Source organism: Urocampus carinirostris, chromosome 19 (assembly GCF_059441175.1).
Source record: "Urocampus carinirostris isolate Australia breed hairy pipefish chromosome 19, RoL_Ucar_1.0, whole genome shotgun sequence".
In the NCBI taxonomy this organism is placed as follows: domain Eukaryota; kingdom Metazoa; phylum Chordata; class Actinopteri; order Syngnathiformes; family Syngnathidae; genus Urocampus; species Urocampus carinirostris.
This window is the reverse complement of record NC_142367.1, coordinates 15,534,708-15,555,660: the sequence shown is the minus strand read 5'-3', so window position 1 is coordinate 15,555,660 and position 20,953 is coordinate 15,534,708. Positions and strand designations below refer to the sequence as shown.

General features: G+C 38.9%; 2 protein-coding genes across 2 annotated transcripts in view; both read right to left on the bottom strand.

Moving 5' to 3' along the window:
- Positions 1 to 11,834, bottom strand: part of usp22 (ubiquitin specific peptidase 22) — a 30,145-nt gene extending 18,311 nt beyond the window's left edge. The window contains exons 1-4 of the mRNA XM_088323445.1: positions 11,390 to 11,834; positions 9,329 to 9,461; positions 3,707 to 3,820; positions 1,428 to 1,529 (exon numbers count right to left, since the gene is read on the bottom strand). Coding sequence (XP_088179571.1) covers positions 1,428 to 1,529; positions 3,707 to 3,820; positions 9,329 to 9,461; positions 11,390 to 11,515 — 475 coding nt within the window. The 5' untranslated portion in view covers positions 11,516 to 11,834. The remainder of the gene's footprint in view (positions 1 to 1,427; positions 1,530 to 3,706; positions 3,821 to 9,328; positions 9,462 to 11,389) is intronic.
- A 279-nt stretch (positions 11,835 to 12,113) lies between these two features.
- On the bottom strand, positions 12,114 to 19,001 carry cops3 (COP9 signalosome subunit 3). The gene is made up of 12 exons (XM_088323929.1): positions 18,837 to 19,001; positions 17,155 to 17,284; positions 16,171 to 16,283; positions 15,771 to 15,820; positions 15,377 to 15,469; positions 15,056 to 15,235; positions 14,823 to 14,963; positions 13,424 to 13,597; positions 13,210 to 13,296; positions 13,016 to 13,129; positions 12,859 to 12,939; positions 12,114 to 12,747 (listed from the first exon to the last, which is right to left on the bottom strand). Exons 1-12 carry the CDS (start codon positions 18,889 to 18,891, stop codon positions 12,694 to 12,696), a joined length of 1,272 nt encoding a protein of 423 aa, XP_088180055.1. The 5' UTR covers positions 18,892 to 19,001; the 3' UTR covers positions 12,114 to 12,693.
- Between the last annotated feature and the right edge of the window lie 1,952 nt (positions 19,002 to 20,953).

Sequence of the window (20,953 nt, the reverse complement as noted above, 5' to 3'; positions counted from 1 at the left end):
AGGTCGGCAGCCTTGCATGGCCGCTATTGGTGTGTGAGTGTGTGAATGGGTAAGTGTAAAGCGCTTTGGAAGGTCTTCATTGACTTGAAAAGCGCTATATAAATGCCATTTACCAGCCCAGTTGAAACTATATTTGACGCATATAACAGTCAATGGCAGGCCAGTTATAATAATTTTTAGAGTATAAGGACCTCCAAAGACAATTTTCCAATTTCTACAAAAATATATCTCCGCTTTACATATGCGATTTTTAATCGTGCGTGTGCATTTATTAAGACATGATTTGTAGAACTTGAGTAAATTATGAATGTATTTGTTTTTAGACAAATCTCTCTTTTGGTAAATATGATGGTAAGATGTAGCTTACATTTTCAGTTGCAGGAAGTTCTTTTCATTACACTATACCACTGGGAAACTTCCTTTTTTAAATGTCTGTAATTGATTCGTAATCCTTCCACGAATACACATTTCATCGTGCGCTATTTAGGTGTAACATGCACCTTTCCTGTAGGGGGCGATGTCGCTTCATAGGACAATTCCATACAAACTAATAATAATAATAATAATAATTTCCTTGTATTGTCATTCTGTGTAACAATGTACACAGAACGAAATGTCGATTGCACCTGACCCGTTGTAGCGAGCCGATGCAGCCGCAGCCAACAGAGGGCGCCGCCGACCACTTTTTAAGTCTTAGGAATGACTCGGCCGGGGCGCGAACCACCGACCTCCCAGTCTCAAAGCGGGCGCCTTACCATCTAGGCTACTGAGCTGGTAATAATACGAGCTGCAGTTAATCACGAGGGTAGAAGAAATTCAATTGCAAAGCTTGCAACCAGATAGCATTGTCTGTGTAATTTTTAAATGGGTTTGTTGAGAAACATGGCATATATTTCAAGAATTTACAAGCACTTCACCCAAAATATAAGCACTTTTCAACGCAACCTTAAAATTCAAGCATTTTCAAGGAAGCCAAACACCGTTACGAAACGTGTATATAGCGGTCAATGGCATTGAATGAGTTCAGAGTAATTAACTCATCAAATTAACTACTGAAAGCATTCTTCCCTACGACAGACAGTGGTCATATAAAAAGTACCTAATTTAACAGTCCAGTCTGGATATTCTTTTGGACTTTTCCATAGTACATGAAACTGGGTCGGTCCGATAACACCACCCGATCATTCTTTCCAGGACATATAAAAGAGTAATATCAGATGCTGTTAGAAATGTCCCGAATTTTAAGTATAGAAACTCAGAAATGTCATAACACAGAAGACCAATAAATAACCGTTGCCAAGGTAACATCGGTGCAAACTCTGTATCGCCAAATGCTGCATAATTACCATTTTTGTCAAGCGAGGTAAAAATAAAAATGTGAGAAAGTGGGTCGCGCACTGTGGATGCACCACGAGGCGCTCGCTAACCAATTGTACAGTTGGAGGTGATTCTCCTTCTCTTGGGATTATGGCGGAGAAGCTCCAACTCCCTCTTGGTGGGCTCCCACGACAGGTACTTCTCGCCTACGCCTGCAAGAAACACACACAAAAAGTCCTTGGTGAGGTCAATAGATACATTGTGTCCCACATTTTAAAGTTTACAGATCTTTTCAAGTGACAGTGTGTAAAAGTTGTTTTGGTGAACTTATACTGGGCATTCGAAGAACACACTATGAAAACCCGAAGGCAAAATTCTAAAGCCTACTTCCATATTTTCTATGAAGGGTAACGTTAAATACCGGCCGGGGACAACAAAAGACCGAGCAAGCTGAATACACCCCCGGAGCGGCTGAAAAGAGGCAATAGATGGAGTTGGTCAGAGCTGGTGTAAGTGGCTGACTTTAAAGGCTATGCTAAGGACGAAGCAGGCGTCATTTACACGGAGCAGCTAACAATAACAACAGTGGCTAGTGGCCAAACGTAACCTGGGGCCATGTGGTTGATGTGAGTGGCGACTCTGGACTCGGCAACCAACAAGGGCTCAGCTGTAGAATATAAATGATCGCAAAATCCTCATTCAGGCTTACAATGTATTAAAATTGCCGCCAAATGTCAGCTTTCAAGAAGAGTAATATAATTACAGGTTTCTAAACAGAAGAATCTTGAAAACAACAAACATGTTTATGAAATGGTACATGTAAATTTGCTTATTATTGTTTTATTTGAATGAATCACGTATTATTACACCATGATGGTTTGCTATAAACTACGCACTGGGGCTTTAAATCAATTGTTTATCTTTCGTTGATGTAAAATATAGAAAAAAACTTTTCTTAATTATAATGGTTCATATACTGTCAGCCAGCTTCAATTGAAAATCGAGATTTGACGTCCGTAGCCGTCAATGGCAGTCAATGACACTCACTCCCATAACCCCCAGAGCCCCTTCTCCCATGATTTTTGTTTTTTCTTTAAGCATCAATTATACAATTCTCGCAATTCTTCTCATTTATATTTCATCTATGTATGGTTGGGTGATTAGCCAAATGTTTTTTTCAATTCAAAATTGAAAATGAAATTCAAACATTTTCTAAACAGTAAAATCATGGTTTTTCATCGTTTTTAGAAGGAAAAATAATCAGCTGGTTCTGGTTATTAAACATTAGCCAACTACTGAAGAGTGGTATTTAAAGCGGCAGTGTCTATTCTTTAGCACCTTCTAGTGTAAAATAGAAACTTTGTTAAAAAAAAAAATAATTTAAATATTGAGCAAAATAGATCAAACTATCATACTAACGTGCATCTTTTAAAATGCTCTTAGCTCAAGATATTTTATATAACATGAGCCTCACCTAGAGAGACCTGGCATAATAGTCCGCAGTCTTGCTGTTACCCAAAAAAGGCTGGGCAAAAAAATAAATAAATAGTGCGCTTTGGTCACTTTGAGTCTCCGTAGTCTGTATTCTTACTCAGCACTGACTTTCTGTAACACTAAACAATACAGCCACATCTATTGGTCAATGATACACACTGTTCCTTTAAGCCAGGGGTGTCAAAATCATTTTAACTCTGGGGCCACACGATAGAACAAACATTCTCTAGGGGGCTGGACTAGTAGATTAGAGAGAAAGAAAAAAAGAGAGAAAGGAGAAAGAGAGGGAGAGTAAAGGTAGAGAAGGTGGGATAAAGAAAGAGAGAGAGAGGGAGAAGAAAGAGGAAAAGAGAGGGGGAGCATGAGAGACAAAACAGATAAAAAATAGTGAAAGAGGGGGAAGAAAGAGACAGAAATAAAGAAATACAAAGAGAAATAGAAAGAAAAAGAGAAGGAAAGAAAAAGAGAAGAGGCAAAAGAGAGAAGGGGAAAGCAAAATGGAGAGAGAGAGAGAGAGAGAGAGAGAGAGAGAGAGAGAGAGAGAAAAGAGAGAGAAAAGGAAAAAAGCAAGAGAGAGCAAAATAAGGTAAAAAGATACAGAAAGAAAGAGACAAAGAGGAACAAAGAAAGAGAAAAAGAGAGAGAATGAATGAAATACAAGTACAGCGTATGTGATAGGCACCTTTGGCCACATCAAGTGAACATATTTCAACCTGAAGTTTGTTTTTCTCTTGCACTTTCCTCAGCCTCGTCTTGCAGGCCTGATCCAGCCCGCGGGCCATCTGTTTGACACCCCTGCTTTAAGCTAATGAGACAAGAGCTGTAGCTCGTAGCAATTTTCTTTGTGCATTAGCTATAAGTGCTAGTTACTATTGTAAGTGAACTGTTTTCTGACCTTGCATTTTCCATGCTTTCCTTTGTTCCTCTTTGGCAATCTGTTCCATGTCTTTGTCGTAAATGTAGTCTTGGCACATGAAGCAGTAAATCCCTCCATACAGCAAGTCGATAGCTGCAAAGTCAACACAAGGAGAGGGTGAAAAAAAAATAATACACAAGGGAGAGTTTTTGATTTTTTTTTCTCATTTGAAATCCAAGCTTGCTCCCACAGTTTATGCATTTTGTTTGTCAGAGGCTAATGGAGGGTTGTGAGTCACAGCCGCAAGATGATTCATCTCTTGTCTTTTCCTATTCGTTGCTATGGCGGCGCCACGTCGAGCAAAACGGCACTATCGGCTGACGGATCTGTTATCTGTTATCACCGTCCAGAGGCGGCGGGGGTGACGCCGGGGAAGGAGTCAAAAGGTGACTTGGAAGGAAGCGGGAGGGCTGTCCGAATAGAGTATGGTTAGCCTTCCTCCAACACTAGCTTGCCGTCGCCATGACAACATGGCCTTCAGCTTCTTTTACCTGGTGCTGTGATCCTCTGCTGGTGTAGAAAGAACATTGAGGGCATACTGTATTTTCTGCACTATAAGGTGCACTTTAGAACCCGGCGAGCCTCATATATCTCAGAACACGGCAGGTAATATTGGAAATGCCTATAGTAATTATAGGTGTGCATTACGACACGAGGTTTTATCGAATACTTCCGTATTTGAGCAATGATTAATCAATCAGTCATCATCACTGGCCCAAATCACAACACATTTAATGCGACGTGATTCAAACCCCGGGTCGTGGTATAGATGACATGCCAAAAGGCATCGCTTATCTCATTGTCAGACGATTTTTCAATGTGCCAGAAGCAATGCTTTGCATAGTGCATTCTAATAGGTTAAACGGTCTCCACTTCTTCACTTGTGCGTCAATAACACTGCGAAAGACCGAAACCGAAAACAGAAAGTCTTTCAACAAATTACTATGCAAGCTCGTTTACGTACATATACAGTACATAATTAAAGGAGAGGTCATTGATGTACAGTTAAATAAGTGGAGGTACTTTATTAACATTTAATCTATACGCCATCTTAAATTAATTATTAGATATTAAACACAATATTTACAAAAAGACAAAACACACACAAAATACACAATATAATAAAGACATACAATAAATCCTAAATAAAAGTATCAGTAGAACAATACTAATCTAACACTAAAACAATTATTAGACAGGAAATTTGCAAAAAATGTATATACAGTTGGTTAAAATACAAACATCAAATTGAAAAAAATATAAAACTAAATCCCTGCAAACATCCATATGCTATTGTTTTAAATTAGATAATAAAAACTAAGAAAATATTTGGAAAAACATCAAACATAGCACAATAATATTATAATTTATAAAAAGAATAGATCTTAAATAAAATACCGATCCAACTACTAAAAAAAGAATGTTGCCTATTCAGTATTGTTAAAAACTAATTATTAGATAGTAAAAATTGTCAAAATATTTGAAAAAAAAAATAAAACACAATAAATAAATGAAAAAAAAATACAAACATTGAAATGAGTGTTTTAAACTAACAATACATAATAAAATAGAATAAAAGAAAAATGAAATCTGTAAATCGAAAACCTTTACTCGTTTAACAACCTTTTTTTTTCATTTGCGATATTTTCTTATATTAAAGTTAAAACAAGAAAAACAATACATAAAAAATTAATAAAATAACAGAGATGAGCACAATATCATGCTATGGTAGATGGCCATTTGATTTTTTGTGTCCTAGAAAAGTAGTTGAATACAGTGGGACCTCGCTACTTTGCGGTTCCACGTTCGCGGATTCAGAGCTTCGCAGGTCTAAAAAATAATAAAATAAAATAATTAAAAAAAAAAATTTAAGGATTTTTGAAGGGGGCGTTGCTACTTGGCGGATTTTCACTTTTCGCGGGTGGTTTTGGTCCCCATTAACCGCGATAACCGAGGGATTACTGTACAGTATAAATTAATAAAATAAGTATATTGTATATGTAATCTCATTATCTCATCTCATTAGCTGCACCGCTTATCCTCAGTAGGGTCGCGGGGGTGCTGGAGCCCATTCCAGCAACCATCGGGCAGTGGGCAGGGGACACCCCGAACTGGTTGCCAGCCAATCGCAGGGCACATGTAATCATTTCAAAATAATTATTAGACAATAAACATTAAGAATACATTTACAAAAAAATATATAGATACAAGTATATTATTTTATAGAAAATATATTTAAAAAATACTACCAGTTATCTAAAATTAAAAATATTATTACAGGAAAAACTATGGCAAAAAATGCACATGCTAATGTTTTGAATGAAATATTATGTGATAAAAAGTAAGAGAATATTTGAAAAATAAAATCAAAACGAAATAAACTAATTGCTTTTTTAAATAAATACAGATAAATTTAGTTTTTTACCAAAAACATATGGCAAAAAAATTGCAAATGGCCATCTGTAAATCCAAACCTTTTACTCATTCTCAAATATTTTTCCCTCATTTTATGATATTTCATTATCCTTTTTCATAGTTAAAATAATGAAAATAATCAACTACAAAAAAAAAATAATAACAGAATCTGCTCAATGTTCTGTAAAGGCAGATGGGCATTTGATTTTTGTTGTGCAGGAAAAACAAATTAAAATGCATCAAAAAAAGAAAAACATAATACTTGAAAGGACAAAAATATATATATTTTTTGCAGCGTACTGTAACACGATGATGACCAATATATAGTGAGTCTTTAAAATTATTTATAATGCCAACTTCACCATACTCACAGCCAGGTCATTAAAATAGGATTGACTTGTATACGAGTCAATAGCAGAGATCCATATCTGGATTGTGATCGTAGGCGACAATAATGAAGTCAAAAGACTACAATTCCATTACTGTTAGGGATAACAAATGAGAAGATGGGGAGGGGCTTAACTAAATGGGGGCAAATTGTACTGGTTTTGTTTAATACGACTTAATTACCTCTTCGACAGTCTACCGGGATCTGCCCTCCCCTCTTTTTCTCTTCTCTGTAATCCTTTTTTTCGTAGCTAACCTAATTAGGCACACAATTACATGTCCCCAATTACGTAGGCGAGGGACACATAAACACAATCAGAAGGGGGTGTTTTCCTGAGCCGAGAGAAGCAAGCGAGAGGACAGGAAGATCCTGAAGATCTGCCAATGTGTGTTTTGACGCGCACACCCGAGGTGTCTTTCATGCGGCACCCGGACGATAAGGAAAACCCCCCCCTCCCGACACTGCAGTATGAATTTGTGGACTTTTTTTTTTTAAATCGTAAACAAGGTGCATGGATTCAAATTCCGGGAACAAGCGAGCAGTGAGTTACTATGTGCTAATTTGAGTTGCAGGGATAACTTAATGCAGGCCTGCAGGCCAAATGTGGCCCGGCACACTGTTTTATGTGGCCTGTGAGACAATGCAGAGAGAAGCACAAGAGAAAAATGGACAGAAATGGCCTACAGTTATAAATACTGTATTTTCAGTACTATAAGGCAACAACCCCAAACTGGACAAACGCCCCTTGTGCGCCGTATAATCCTGTGTGCCTTTTATGCAAACAAGATTGGAAATGTGTTACTATATGGGTGCAATTATTTTTCAGTGGCCGCAAAAGGGATCAAACCGTATAGCAATGGTAAGAGCACCAAATCCTATCCACCAGGCCGCTAGGAACATGGATGGTTGTTTTTGAATGCATAACATTAAATGCAACAGGAATCAACCCCAGATCACGGCCGGATCCTATCCACTAAATCCCTCGGCATACAGTCATCACAAGGAAAGGCATAACGTCTCATTATCACACTATTTTTTTGTCACGGTACCATATATGCTAAATAAAAGTAGAGTAGAGTGAAACTTGTCTCACATTTTCCTCAGCTCAAATTAAACATTGTAAGTGACAAATGTTTTAAATACATTCGGCCGTGCGTCCATTCATATATTTCAGGATGGACGGATACTACCCAAAAGGCAATCTATTCATTCAGTACGACCATATTACTTCCAACAATGTCTTTCTTGTAATTCAATTCAGAATCTCCTGAGCTTTCTAAAGACGAGTTGGCTGTACACCCGGACGTTTAACTTCTGACAACGTTCTCGCGTCCAGGCCAAATAATAACATCAATATTTTGATACCGTGAATAAAAATAGTGTAATGATGAGATAAGACCTATCAGTAGTTTTCATGTATCATCTGTATCCCTAGTAGTCTGATGGATAGGATCTGATCACGACGCTGCTCGCATGCTTTTATCCATCTCAAACATTCCTCCAAATTAGTTTTTGGCTGAGGTAAAGAGACAAACCACATCCCTACCAATCGTCCTGGATATCTCTGGTCTAGATTTCAAATGCCCCGGATATATCATCCAAACATTTTCATACAATATACTGTACGAGCGTGTGGATCACATGTGCATTGTTTGTGATACAAAGATGGACAACCTAAATCTGCATCACGTTCTGATTGGCTGAAAACAAGCGCCATCGGATCTATGAAATTTGATCAATGATATATTCCACCTTTAATTCTATGCGTCTTATATTCCGGAGGGGCATATAGATGAAAAAATATCACCAAAGACAATTTTTGTGGGGTGCACCTTATAATGACTATTAGCGCGAAGAAAATACGTTTTGTCCACTGGATGTCGCCAAAGCCAGGCGCCATTGGCAAAGCACACACTGTAGCTCTATTCGCTGATGACCATTAATCATACAGAGAACATTTAGGAAACCCATCCAAGTGTTATCATACTCAAAATAAAAGTCACAGACGCGCTTGATTTTAAGGCAATATGAAAAATAGGATACAAAAAAATAATAGCACCTGGGTGTCTTTCAGATTTAGCTCCTTTTTAGAATAAATATCTAATTCAACAACAAAGTTCCCATATCCAGGTAAACATTTGCATAAAAATAATAAAAGGCAAAACAACTTTTGAATTACTAAAATCAATAATTCAAATTAATGTTGGTATTTTGTTACTTTATGGTCTACATTAGTTTCCCTAAGTAAAAAGAACAGTACTGGAAATTTTTAATATACCCTTAGAGGAAAGTTTAATACACATCCGGTTGAATCTATAAATCTACATTTGCAATTTATCTGAGGAACATCAAAAAATAACGACCAGCAGAGGGAGACACAACGGGAAGCCTGGCAGTGCCCTAATTTGCACCCCATGGAAATCAAGAAAACCTGAGTTAAGGATGGAAGGGGAATCCTCCTTTCATATAAAACTCAATTTGCACTTGAATAACAAATGAAGGCGTGACGAGGGGATTATCATGCAAATTATTTTCTGTATTGCGAGCTACTTGTTGATCTCCGAGCCGCACTAGCGGCATCGGTTGCGTTTTTCCTTGTACAAGCGGTGGCTCTTGGATTAGACGTCCTTTGATGAACTGAGCTCCTCTGATGTATCTTTTAAAGTCCAAATTGGTTCACGTCAAAGCTAAGCGCGTTTTCACGTTATCGAGCCCGAGCTTCTGCTGGCGGGCCGCTGCCGCTATAAAACAAATCCAGTTTGTCTCGTGGCAAAATTACCACCCATCGGCGCCCATACCTAGGTTGTGTCGTTTGCTCTTGGCGTGCTCGTGAATGTGTTTTTTGGCAAAGCAGGCGAAGAAGACGCAGTAAAGGCAGGAGTGGAGTCTGCTGAGGTGAGCTCCGCACATGTGGCAGATGCAGGACTTGGCCTGGAGAAAGGGCGGAGTCAGGAGGGGAGGAAGATGTGATTAACACTATAAGAAATGCCATTCAACTGAAAACAGCAATGATGACACATGAATGACTTTAGTGTAATTTTTCTTACCTTGGTCGCCATTAGCTCCAAAAATAATACTTACCCTTAAATATTTATCCAAGTTATTTGTTATAATCAATAAAAACAAAGCATCTTAAGAAACCTTGAGGACAGGGGTCACTAACTTTTTTAAAGCTGAGCGCTACTTCTTTGTTTTCAGCAAGAAGGGCTACCAGTCTGATATGCATTCTGAAAATAATTTATGGTATTACTATGCTACTACCAGGGAGTGATTATTAGAAAGGGTTAAAATAGGCTTTGGTTGATATTTTTGATGTAACTTGGGACTGTACTACACTTTCAACTTGGGTTTCAAGTTTTGTTACATTTTCATCTTGGTTTTTGTTTCCTCGAGAAAAAAGAAAATACTTAACATGAGCTAGAAAAATGTTTACCAGGTTCTAACCTTTTTTTTGGGTAAAATAAGTAAATTATTAGTCACCAAAATTATGTTGCAAGATTTTCTCTGAGTTATTTTATGTATTTGGAGTGCAATATTAAACAGCTTCATAAAACAAAACAAGTTATTAATTGTATTTAACTGTAATACCTCATTAGCAGATCATTAGTAGATCATTACTATTAAAAATTGCATACTTACCAACACTATAATTTTGTGCATTAGACCGCCTACCGATTTTTTTTTTATTATTGTTTTTTAAATCAATTTTTTCCCCCAAAATTTTAAACAACAAAATCTTGACTCGAACTTAGTACTTTGTTCTACAGCTGGATTATCTTGAAGTTTTTGTACTTTTATAAACCGCTCCAGCGAACACATTGCATTTCGGTTTTGTACAAGTTTCCCACCTTTGCTTTTGAACAAGCACACATTGTCGTTGTTTAAGGTTACAAAAAAAATCTTTAATTCAGTAAAAAAACAAAAACAAACAGAAAAAAAACCTTGATTTGAAGACGAGGCAAAAATACCCTACCAATGTTAATTTTATATATAAAAATCATAATTCGAGAAATGTGTGTTTCTTTTACATAGCGAAAGCCCTATCTAAGGTCGCCGCCATGGTTAACCGGCAGCCTGCTGCTTAGCTATGCCATGCAGCACCTGTTTTTGTTCACATTAGACAATACAGTGCCATCTAGTGGTCAAATATTACACTCAGAGGCTTTAATATTCTGGAGATGGATTGTGTTTCACATGTAAAAATAGAGTGTGTGATAATTTACTGCTTTTTCATGTCAAGGGGTTGGCATGTATGCTGCTGTCACCTACTGTTATGGATTAATTTTAGTTACTCAGCTGATTTTTGAAAGAAAGCAAGTATACTGAACAGTGACATGTTTTTTTGCAAGGATAAGATTGGGCAATTTCCTGCGGCACACTAGACAAGGTCCCACAGCACCCTGGTTGAAAAACACTGCACTGTTGGACCTCGGGAAATGTGTACCCTTGCTTTTAAGGGCAAGCACGTCCGATTCCGACTTTCCTTGGATGCTGTTTGCACTCCAGTATCTTTGGGATGCAGGCAGCATGCAAACACACACACAGAAAGGATGCGGGAACTCATGCATGAGTCACAGATGATGCATATATAAATAAAAACGGATCAACAGGAGAACAATCATGTGATCGGTTGTTCGATGTGGGGAATGGATTGGTAATGGTTTTTATTTGAAGCCAGGAGAGAGATGCTGTCGCAGGGGAAGAGATGAGGCAAAGGACACCACTGGATCGCCATCATTTAGGGAGGTTCTGTTGACGTTCTGAAACTAGTGTTTTTTTTTTACTGCCCACAATGTGTTGCACACGCACCATCCTCCACACTCACACATTTCTGTTCAGTGAGCCCAGTCCCGGATTACCTTGCGTTTCCTGGTCTCGGCAGAACCGCTCCACACGAAACACTGATAAATAGCCCTCAGGTTCTGCTTCCAGTTGTCCACTTTGAAGCAGTTGACGTGGGGGCATCCCGCAGGACTCATGATCATCACAGCATCAGTCTCGGCTGTCCGCAGGGAGGGGAGGGGGAGGCCAGGAAAGCGGGTTCGAAATCCTCAACCGACCCGGTCCAAAACCCCGGTCCGACTGACTAGCTTGCCAGGTTGGTTATCCGCCAATTGCCGTGGTGTAGCTAACTGGACATGTTCTGGTCGTCGATGCGGCGACGCGTAAAGAACAGCGCCGGTTACTCCGGTAGTCCGGTTCCGGAACCAGCATATTACCCGTCACTTCGAACCCGTCACGGTTCCGTGAGTGAAGCCTGGCCGCATTGGCTTAATTACATGTTAGCAAGAAGGCTAAAGTTGGTTAGCGTTGGAATTTCAACGGTGGCTTCCACGGTAAGCGCGGAACCGCCCTGTTTAACGCGACAGACCAATCAACACTACCCTTTACTCGGGATTGGCGTATGACGAAAGATCCAGGGGTTAAGTCCCGCCTTCCCAGCCTGGCTATTGGTTCATGTTCTCCAGAGGCGACATCCGCTCGTGTGAAGGTACTCATTCGTTTAAATCGGAAATCACAGTCTTTGTATTAACAACATCTACATATTAAATTAGTTTTCAGACTTTAGAAAAAACAAAGTCAATTAATTAACAATTTATTACAGATCCACAAGCTCTCAAATGACATGGAGGGTTTGGTAGTAGCCGTTGACTTGACCTCGTCATAACACACGGTTTTCTGTACAGTGCTATAGTGACCTCTAGCGGATCCAACCCATTAAAAAAAAAACAACCACAAAAAGTGTGCAAATTCTACAGTCGAAGAGGGGATCTATCATTGCAGACGTAACAAACGCAGATTATAATAATTTTATTCCTTGCCAGCCATAATTGTCTTCATGCAGAACGGTGAGATTATTGGAACAAACGAGTCCAGTATTCATTATTGTGTGATAACAAAGGTGTCGCGCACCCCCGGGCTTTGATCATTAAACCATTGGCTATATCACTATCATCTTTTCCAATTCGTGTACCTTCAGACACTTCACATATTCACTCCCATTTCACGTTTAAAACTTCCTTAACCAAATGTCCTTATGCGATACAATATTTCTTTTTCCTCTTTGAAAAACAAAACAAAACTAAACATCCAAGCCATCCTTGAAAGAATGTATTGGGGGGAGGCAGTGGGACTGCATCATTTTCTGGCATTGTAAGGCCCCTCAGGAGTAACTTGATGTTTTGCTGCCAACATCATCCTCCTGCGTTCCCATACTCTTTAATGAAAATAAAAGTCACATGTTAGAAATATCTGGTCATGTTCATTTTTCCACTGTTGTATAGTAGACACGTTTTAAAAACATAACTCATACAGTGATTTATCTTACTTTTTGCACAAATTGTGGGTTTACTGTGATTTCTTGATCCATAGATTTTAATTTTTCATCCAATTCTATACATTTTAACATCTGGAAGTATACACAAAGACACAGTGTTAATATGATTCCATTTGTGCACGTTTGATTGTCTTAACGCTTGGCCTACCTCTTGGTCAATTTTGTGCAGCATTGCGGGATTGTTGTATTTTTCCGGGTTGTCATGGAAACACACCATGCCGTCTTTTTGGTTAATGCTAGCGTAGATCTCACCATCTTCAATCTCCAAAAACAGACACAAAAAGTACTTAAAAAGGTGCTCCAAAGAAAATGCTTTTGCTGTTAAATTGTAGAGCGCCTCACCATGTGTAAAACGTATTTCTCGGCTTCCTGAGGCCCTGAAAGCTGAACTCGACTCGCCATGTCTTGCAAAGACAGTGTCAGGAAAGTCTGCAGAGAGAGGGCAGCATAAACAAAAAGGAAAAACATCTAATAAGAAATGATTCAGTTGTTTACGGTTGACTTTATTGCATCAATAAGACTCTCTTCTATCCGTATGGATGGATGAGTCACAAACCTTCGTTAGCCTCTGGATGTTCTTTTTGTAGAGCGAGGAGAGACACTGCTTGACCAGGCCTGTGTTGTTGTCCCGCGCAAACGCTTCGCTGTGTTTGTTGACGACGCTGCGCAATTCTGTCGGGTTGTTGGTGGTGTAAACCTGAGCCAGCTCATGGTAGGCGTTGCTCAAAGGCTGAGGAAGCGACACGAAAGAAAACGTTTGGTTTTTGTGTAGCTGGCGGCTTAAATTAGAATACTTAGCAGTGCTCCGTATTGGAGTTTATTACATAGGTGACCAATGTTCTTCAAGCTAGGAGCTACTTTTTTCATATATCCGATTAGTGTGAAGAGCTACCAGTTTGATATGCATTACGAAAAGAATAACTCATGTTTTAACTACCATATTTTCATGACCACAGGGCGCACAGTGTAAAAAGGCGCAGTCGCCATAGCTGGTTCAATTTCTCTATTTAACAGTACACTGCACGATAGGGTGCGGGAGCCAGCTGCAGCGGCCGCATTACAACAACACAGACAAACATACAAGTGTGCGTATTCAAATTACTTTGGGAGCAAAACGGAGTTTCGTTGTGGTTTATCTAAGTATTGATTACCAAGCATAGCACAAGGGAAAAAAAGAAAAAAGGACATGGTCCAAAACAGAGTTCGGTATTCATATTTTGACCGGCAATCCATAAGCTAACTGTCAAAATCCTCATCCTGTTTCTGACCAGAACAGATGCTCTGAATATCCATTAAAAAGCTCAAACAACAGTCCTGGCAGACATGTTATCCCATCCGTCGACGATCCGTTCGCAAATTGTGGCGTAGACCCTCCCTTCGACGTTGTCTTCCACTCTTCGTGAAACTGTGGTGTGCAATGGTCATTCTCACTTTGAACAGCCAGTTCACACTAATGTCCAGCGGTTGAAGTTCCTTTGTCAGGCATTCCAGGATGACGACAAGCACAGAGTTCATTTGCTTCACTTTTCTTTTCTTGATACATCGGCTTTGATATGGGCACGCATAGAGTCACAGATCAAGAGCACGCCTCGCCCTTTAGAGTGACGCCCACTTCACTCTTGAAAAGCGTCATGCAATCCTCAGCTAAGTCCGCTGCCTTACATGACACAGGGCGCACCGCACAACTTGGAAAAAAAATATCCAATAGTTTTATGTGCGCTTTATGGTCGTGAAAATACGGTTTATTATTACCAGGTTTCATCTAATCGAAGTTGGGCTCAGTCAACCACTGAACATTTTGTTTTGTATAAGGGCACTGAGAGATTTAATTTAACTAATTTTAACAATAATTTGGACAGAAATTATCAATGATCATGTCAATGATTTCTCATGCAAGTTAAAAATTAGATTTCTTATACATTACAATAACCCACCACCTTTGTCAGCGCCCTTACCTTTATAAACCTGCTTACGATTTGTGAGGTGTATTTGGGCAGCTGCTGCACTTTGCCGTGAAGAATGAGTGAGACCAGGATGTATTTCTTGTAGGATTCCAACATGATGTGGCTCACTGCCATGGCTGGAGTGGTTATTGCCTAAGGATACGAAGCAGGTAACAAAACACACAAAAACATAAACAATTAACAAATAAAAACATCCTCAGGATGAAATGTGTCGGCAAACGCACCTGTTCATAAAAATACAGTGCTCTATCGAAATTTTTGAGGCCCATGTAGATCATGCCACCGTAGTAGTAGTAACATAAAAAGTGCTTTGCGTCATAGGCGCCGTTCTCCTTGCAGATGTCCATCATGTCCAGTTCCAGGAAGGGCAGGGCTGGCTTGAAGCACTTTGCCAACAAACACAGCTTGAGAAAACATGAAACAGTCAGTTTAGACTATTGAAAAATAACTATATGAGGATATAATAATAAATAATCAAATCTTAATACAGAAAGTGTGATATCACCCATTTTTATTGCAGGAAAAAATAAAAACCAGTGACTCACCTGACACAGGTCTGCATGAACTGAGGTAAGTTGATTGGTGTTCATCTGCATTTTGTCTAATGCCAGTTTTAGGATGACGACGCCCCTCAAAGGCTGTCGCAAGCAGAAAAAAAAGCTACTTAAAAATTAAACCCTTGGAAAATGAGACACACTTCAAAACGTGTTGAAATATTTAGCTTCAGAGAGAGAAAGCTGTAGTTATGTAATGACTTGATGACACTAAGTAGAGCATGATAATTATTCAAAGAAAATAAAATAGTATGGCTACAAAAGATAAAATTCATCCACCTTTGGCTGTCATCGGTTTTGTTTTTTGGCTTTATTTTTTCCTTATAATTAGGTTCCAAGCCATTTTTACCTTAATGTTATTAACTGTGCTGTATGTGACCCTTACCTGTTTCCGCTCTACGAGGGCATTTGTCAACTGGTGGCAGAGACCAGCAACTGGGAGAACAGGAAAAGAGTAGTGAGGATTATGATAATGTTTTAAAATAAGATAAATCAATGGTTTGTTTCATTCTTAATGAGGAATAAAGCCAGAAGAAGCAGACAATTGAAGCTAATATTTTCTTAAGATAATTTCTTTTAGCAATGCATAAAATATTTATAAATTATAATAAGTTAATTTGCTTTAATGGCTCGGGCCAATAAACTCAAAAAAATCAAATAAATATCAGCCCCAATGACCGATTACACTGATAATTCAGTCCATATTTGGTGTAACCACCCAGATTTATTCTTATTAAAAATCAAATTTTTATAACCCAAAACGAGTCTTGTTGAAGAAGACTTACAAGTGTCTGTTGCATATCTAATATGCTCGCCATTACAAGTACTGATGAAGAGCTGGACTTGCGAAAAGAGGGTCTCAAAGTCAGAGATGCTTGGCATGGAGAACTTCACAAATCTGGAAAACAGAGGGATGGATCAGAAAAAAAAAAGAACCCATAAGCATTTAATGATTTATTTCTTTATTCTCATTTTCGCACAATGTTGCTGCTAATGTCATTGGACTATTTTCTGATGCACTTACAACTGAAACCAGTCTACATCGACTACATTGTGATTCTTTAACATTTCTTTTGTCTTATTAGCTCAGGAGGTAGAGCGCTCGTCTTGGGATTACGAGATCGCAGGTTCGATTCCCAGCTCCTCCGTGTTATGTGCCGAAGTGTCCTTGGGCAAGACAAGGAATCCTTAATGCCCCCAATAAGCAGGACGGCGCCTTGCATGGCTGCTATTGATGTGTGAGTGTGTGTGTGTGATTGGGTGTGAAGCACATTGTAAAGCGCTTTGGGAGGTCTTCATTGACTTGAAAGGCACTATATAAATGCAGACCATTTACCATGTATTCTTGTAATTTTTTTAATGCATTTATCCTTGAGCGCCTAATCTCCTTGTAAACAATGTACAATACGTTATCAGTGACAATAAAGACTTAACAAAAATTGCATGCCTTATTTTGAAAAATACTACTCATCAGGATGCTGTTTGTGCTATAAATTTCCCAAGTTGTTTTAATAGAAATATATAGTATACTAAGTGTCCCTTCTGGTAACACAACAAACTGCACTTGTTCAGTAAGGCTATGAAACATTCCGCCGCTTGAGGCCAATAGTTATATAATCTATATTACAAAAAAAATGATAGGAAAAATTCAAAGAGCAAAATGGAAAGTGGAAACATGCCAGTACAATAATGGACATATGCAATAAAACAGAATCAGTTCTCTCCGGGGAGCAAACAATGTGCTACGAGTCTTGCATGGGAGCACTCACAGCACAGCCAGCACACCGAGAGAGTGCTCCTGAATGTCTAAGGCCCCCAGCACCGTGTCCAGGTGCGACAGGTTCTTGGCCAGCAGCTCGCCGCTCTTGTTGATCAACTCGCATAGCTGAGTCATCTGGCCTGCAGACAAACAAATGATAGACAAAATGATTCAAACCAGCTCAGTAGCCTAGATTGTAGGGAGCCCGCTCCGAGACTGGGAGGTCGCTGGTTCAAAACAGAAAGAAGAGCATCAAGTCAGGAACTGTGTTTTTGAAAATATAAACACGACTCTCAAAAAGTTCCCAACTTTAGCCAATAGTGAGAAGCCAATAGTGTAGAGTGTACTGTAGTCTGACGAGTCAAAATTTTATAATTTTTCAAGAAAATGATGGACTTTGTGTCTTTTGGACAATAAGGACCAGACCATCAGATCATTCTTTGTGTTGAAAACATCTCCTCAAAAAGTCTTCAACATAATCTAAAAAAATTGTGATATTAGGTGGACTGTGGTCTGATGAGTCCAGTTTCAATTTTAGTCGTGAATCACGGACTTCTGTGTCTTCTCGGTAGCCTAGATGGTAGGGCGAGACTGGGAGGTCGCTGGTTCAAGCCTCAGCCGAGTCATACCTAAGACTTACAACATTGGTACTCTGCCTCCCAGGTTGGCGCTTGGCATTAAGGGTTGGAATTGGGGCTTTTGGTCACCTAATGACTCCCAACACAGCAGTTGGGTCTAAAGATCCGGCGCCGATCGAAGGCGACGCGTTATGTCGAGAGGTTCGCGTGTCAAATGATTTCCAGTACATATCATGTTTATGGTTTATACAGGCTGAATAAATAGAATAAAAAATAATAATCTCGTTGTAAACAATGTACAATTATGTTGTAAACAATTACAATAAATACTATTCTATTACAGTGAGAGAAAATACAAGTCAAATTCTTTTGTGACGCCCTTAATCACAAGGAGTCTCAAAGGGCTGCAGGGATTATTGCAAATTACAGACTATTATTACACCATCCCCTGATCTAAAACCTACACGAGGGAAAGGAAAAACAAAACAAAAAACTAAGCATGAGGAAAATGTTAATGTCATGTTCAGATATACAAATGGGTGTCACGTGATCTCAATCTGACAACATTGGTTTTCTGGACGGGTTAATGCAGAAACTCATATCATTGATTTGATTATTTCATTTAAGTGCTCAGTAAATAAAGGACCGAGAGGCTACTGTGTATGACATCCAGAGCAAGAGATATAATTTAATATGGATACAAGTTGAAACCAGGAGGGCGCTAAACTGTCCTGTCAAGGCCTTCGCAAAAACAAGCAAGGGAAGATTGACATTTCACCAGAACCAATCAAACGAATCAAATCCGTTCACAAGCCAATCGAACAGGACCAGGGCGGGACTTCCGTTCGACAGTGCCCAGAAAATATGTTCCAGATTAGAATGTAAAGTATTATTTTGATATTTTCTTTGAATATGTAACCTCATATATTCAAATGTGCAAACGCGCGCACACACTGCGTTATTATTTCTTGCCAGCGAAAGAGACATTAAGCGATGGTTTACGGGACGAGGCAAAAATGTTTATAATTGGGCTATCGGCACAGGATAGGATAGCGAATGTATGCTAAAGCTAACCGCCTTCTACTTCCCATGCGAACAAGTTAAGCAAGCCTACCTTGAGCGGAAAGCTGCCGCACGTTGTTCACAAACTGCTCCAGGGCTGACGCCATTATATCACGGGTCCAATGTGGAGGTAATTTCCACGGTTTTTCATTCAAACGCCAGAAACAACTCCCGTCTCCGCACTGAGACTGGGGCCACACAGCCGCCACTTGGTATTCTCGCGATACTTCATGAAGTTAACGGACTGCGACGAGATTTTAGATGTTCGTGGATTATTTATTTTCATTTTTTTACACTGGTAAGAATGTGGCAGAATTTAAAGAATTCTCCACATAAAATTTAAGTGCAATTTCTGACAAATTAACGTTTGACTATTCAGTAAAGAAAAGAGAAAACCGGACCTGACGTCACCGCTGCCGGTTTGGACAAAGATATTATAGAAAAGTGATTACTATTTGAGAAATAAGGCGATTTTGGTAATTTTAAAGCCGTTGCGTTTTCTTACATGTATCTAATAGTAATGATAGCTATAATAATAATGTATAAAATACATTGTGTATAAAAAAACTTGTGTTTTTAGGGACAAAAGTTTTTGAGAAGTACTATCTCCTTTCGCAAAAAACATCTTTGTTCATAGCAATACAGTTCAGTGATGGGAATTCCATCTCTTTTTAGCAAGTCGGCTTTTTTGGCTCAACTCACTAAAAAGAGCCGGGTCTTTCGGCTCCTAAACGTCTCTTCTGATTGCTCCTCTGCATGCAGGGTTGGGTAGGGTTACTTTAACTGGATTACTTTCAATTACTTTTGGATAACTCCAATACCAAATATGCTAATAAAAGACAAAAGAAACTAAATATGAATAAAATTACTAAATTTTGTGCAGGCTTGGGGAGTAACGGAATACATGGAACGGCAAAAATGATGTTGGCAAGCTGTTTGGATTTATTTTCATTTTGTTTGTCGCATTTTATGTTAGTTTTGCCGGAGATCAAAGAGATCAAAGCCAGGAGAGAAGGCTTACCACGTGTTGTGAGTCATAATTTTATTCATATTTAGTTTCTTTTATTTTTTATTAGCATATTTGGTGTTGGAGTAATCCAAAAGTAATTGAAAGTAATCCAGTTAAAGTAACCCTACCCAACCCTGTCTGCATGACACCAATTATGATATAATATTACACACGAAAAGACTTGAAAATGGAAAATGTACTATTTTGCTCTAATTGTGGTCGTTTTGATGAAACTAATCTATTTCAAAAGAAGTATAACATGTCACATGCGGCCAACTGACTCCAAAGAGATGCCTACTCCTGGAGTAGAACATGGAAAGAGTTCTAGTATGGATGCAAATTATCAAGTAATATGGGGCCCCAAATCTAATTTTGCTTTGGGCCCCATGAATGCTCGGGCATCTTCCGACACAACACCGGCTCCCGTTTTTTTGTTTTTTTTTTGTTTTGTTTTTTTTCCCTCATTGTCCATTATCAGTCAAATCATGATACACCTTACAGCCAACAGACCGAGACACTTGATCCTAGACAAGAGGCTAAGCCAAGATCCTAGACAAAAGGCCAAGAAGCGATCAGTGCGAATGCACCGGTGTTATGCCGAGAAATGCATCCCCTGGCTACTATAACCACTTTTACCTCGTTTTATCTCACTTTTATATCACTTTTCGGGAATGTAATGGCGAAAATATAACCAAACCCACTTCGTCTTGCATTTGTTGGGAATGTAATACAATTTAAACCATTCTGTCTTTGTATTTGTTGTGAATGGAATCGAACGGTAATGCACACCGTATATAAATAACTTTTGAGCATGTATATTTTGCCTTTTTCTACTCAAATCGCTCGTATTAAAACTGTTATGCACTCTACCGTAAAGCTTTTTTCAGCATAATAAGCTTTACGGTAGAGTGCATAACAGTTCTCAAAAGTGATTTATACACGGTGTGCATTACCGTTTGATTCCATTCACAACAAATACAAAGACGGAATGGTTTAAGTTGTATGACATTCCCAACAAATGCAAGACGAAGTGGTTTTGGTCATATGTTCGCCATTACATTCCCGTGATATAAAAGTGAGCTAAAACGAGGTCAAAGTGGTTATAGTAGCTAGGGGATGCATTTCTCGGCATAACACCAGCTCCCGTCGCTTATTTCCAA

What these genes read in the sequence shown, in the direction of transcription:
- cops3 (XM_088323929.1), bottom strand. Translation starts at nt 18,891, where the DNA reads ATGGCGTCAGCCCTGGAGCAGTTTGTGAACAACGTGCGGCAGCTTTCC. An exon ending in TAGATATGCAACAGACACTT is followed by an intron (nt 15,821 to 16,170) that starts GTAAGTCTTCTT and finishes CTGTTCTCCCAG; the next exon opens with TTGCTGGTCTCTGCCACCAG. An exon ending in TTCATGCAGACCTGTGTCAG is followed by an intron (nt 15,236 to 15,376) that starts GTGAGTCACTGG and finishes TGTTTTCTCAAG; the next exon opens with CTGTGTTTGTTGGCAAAGTG.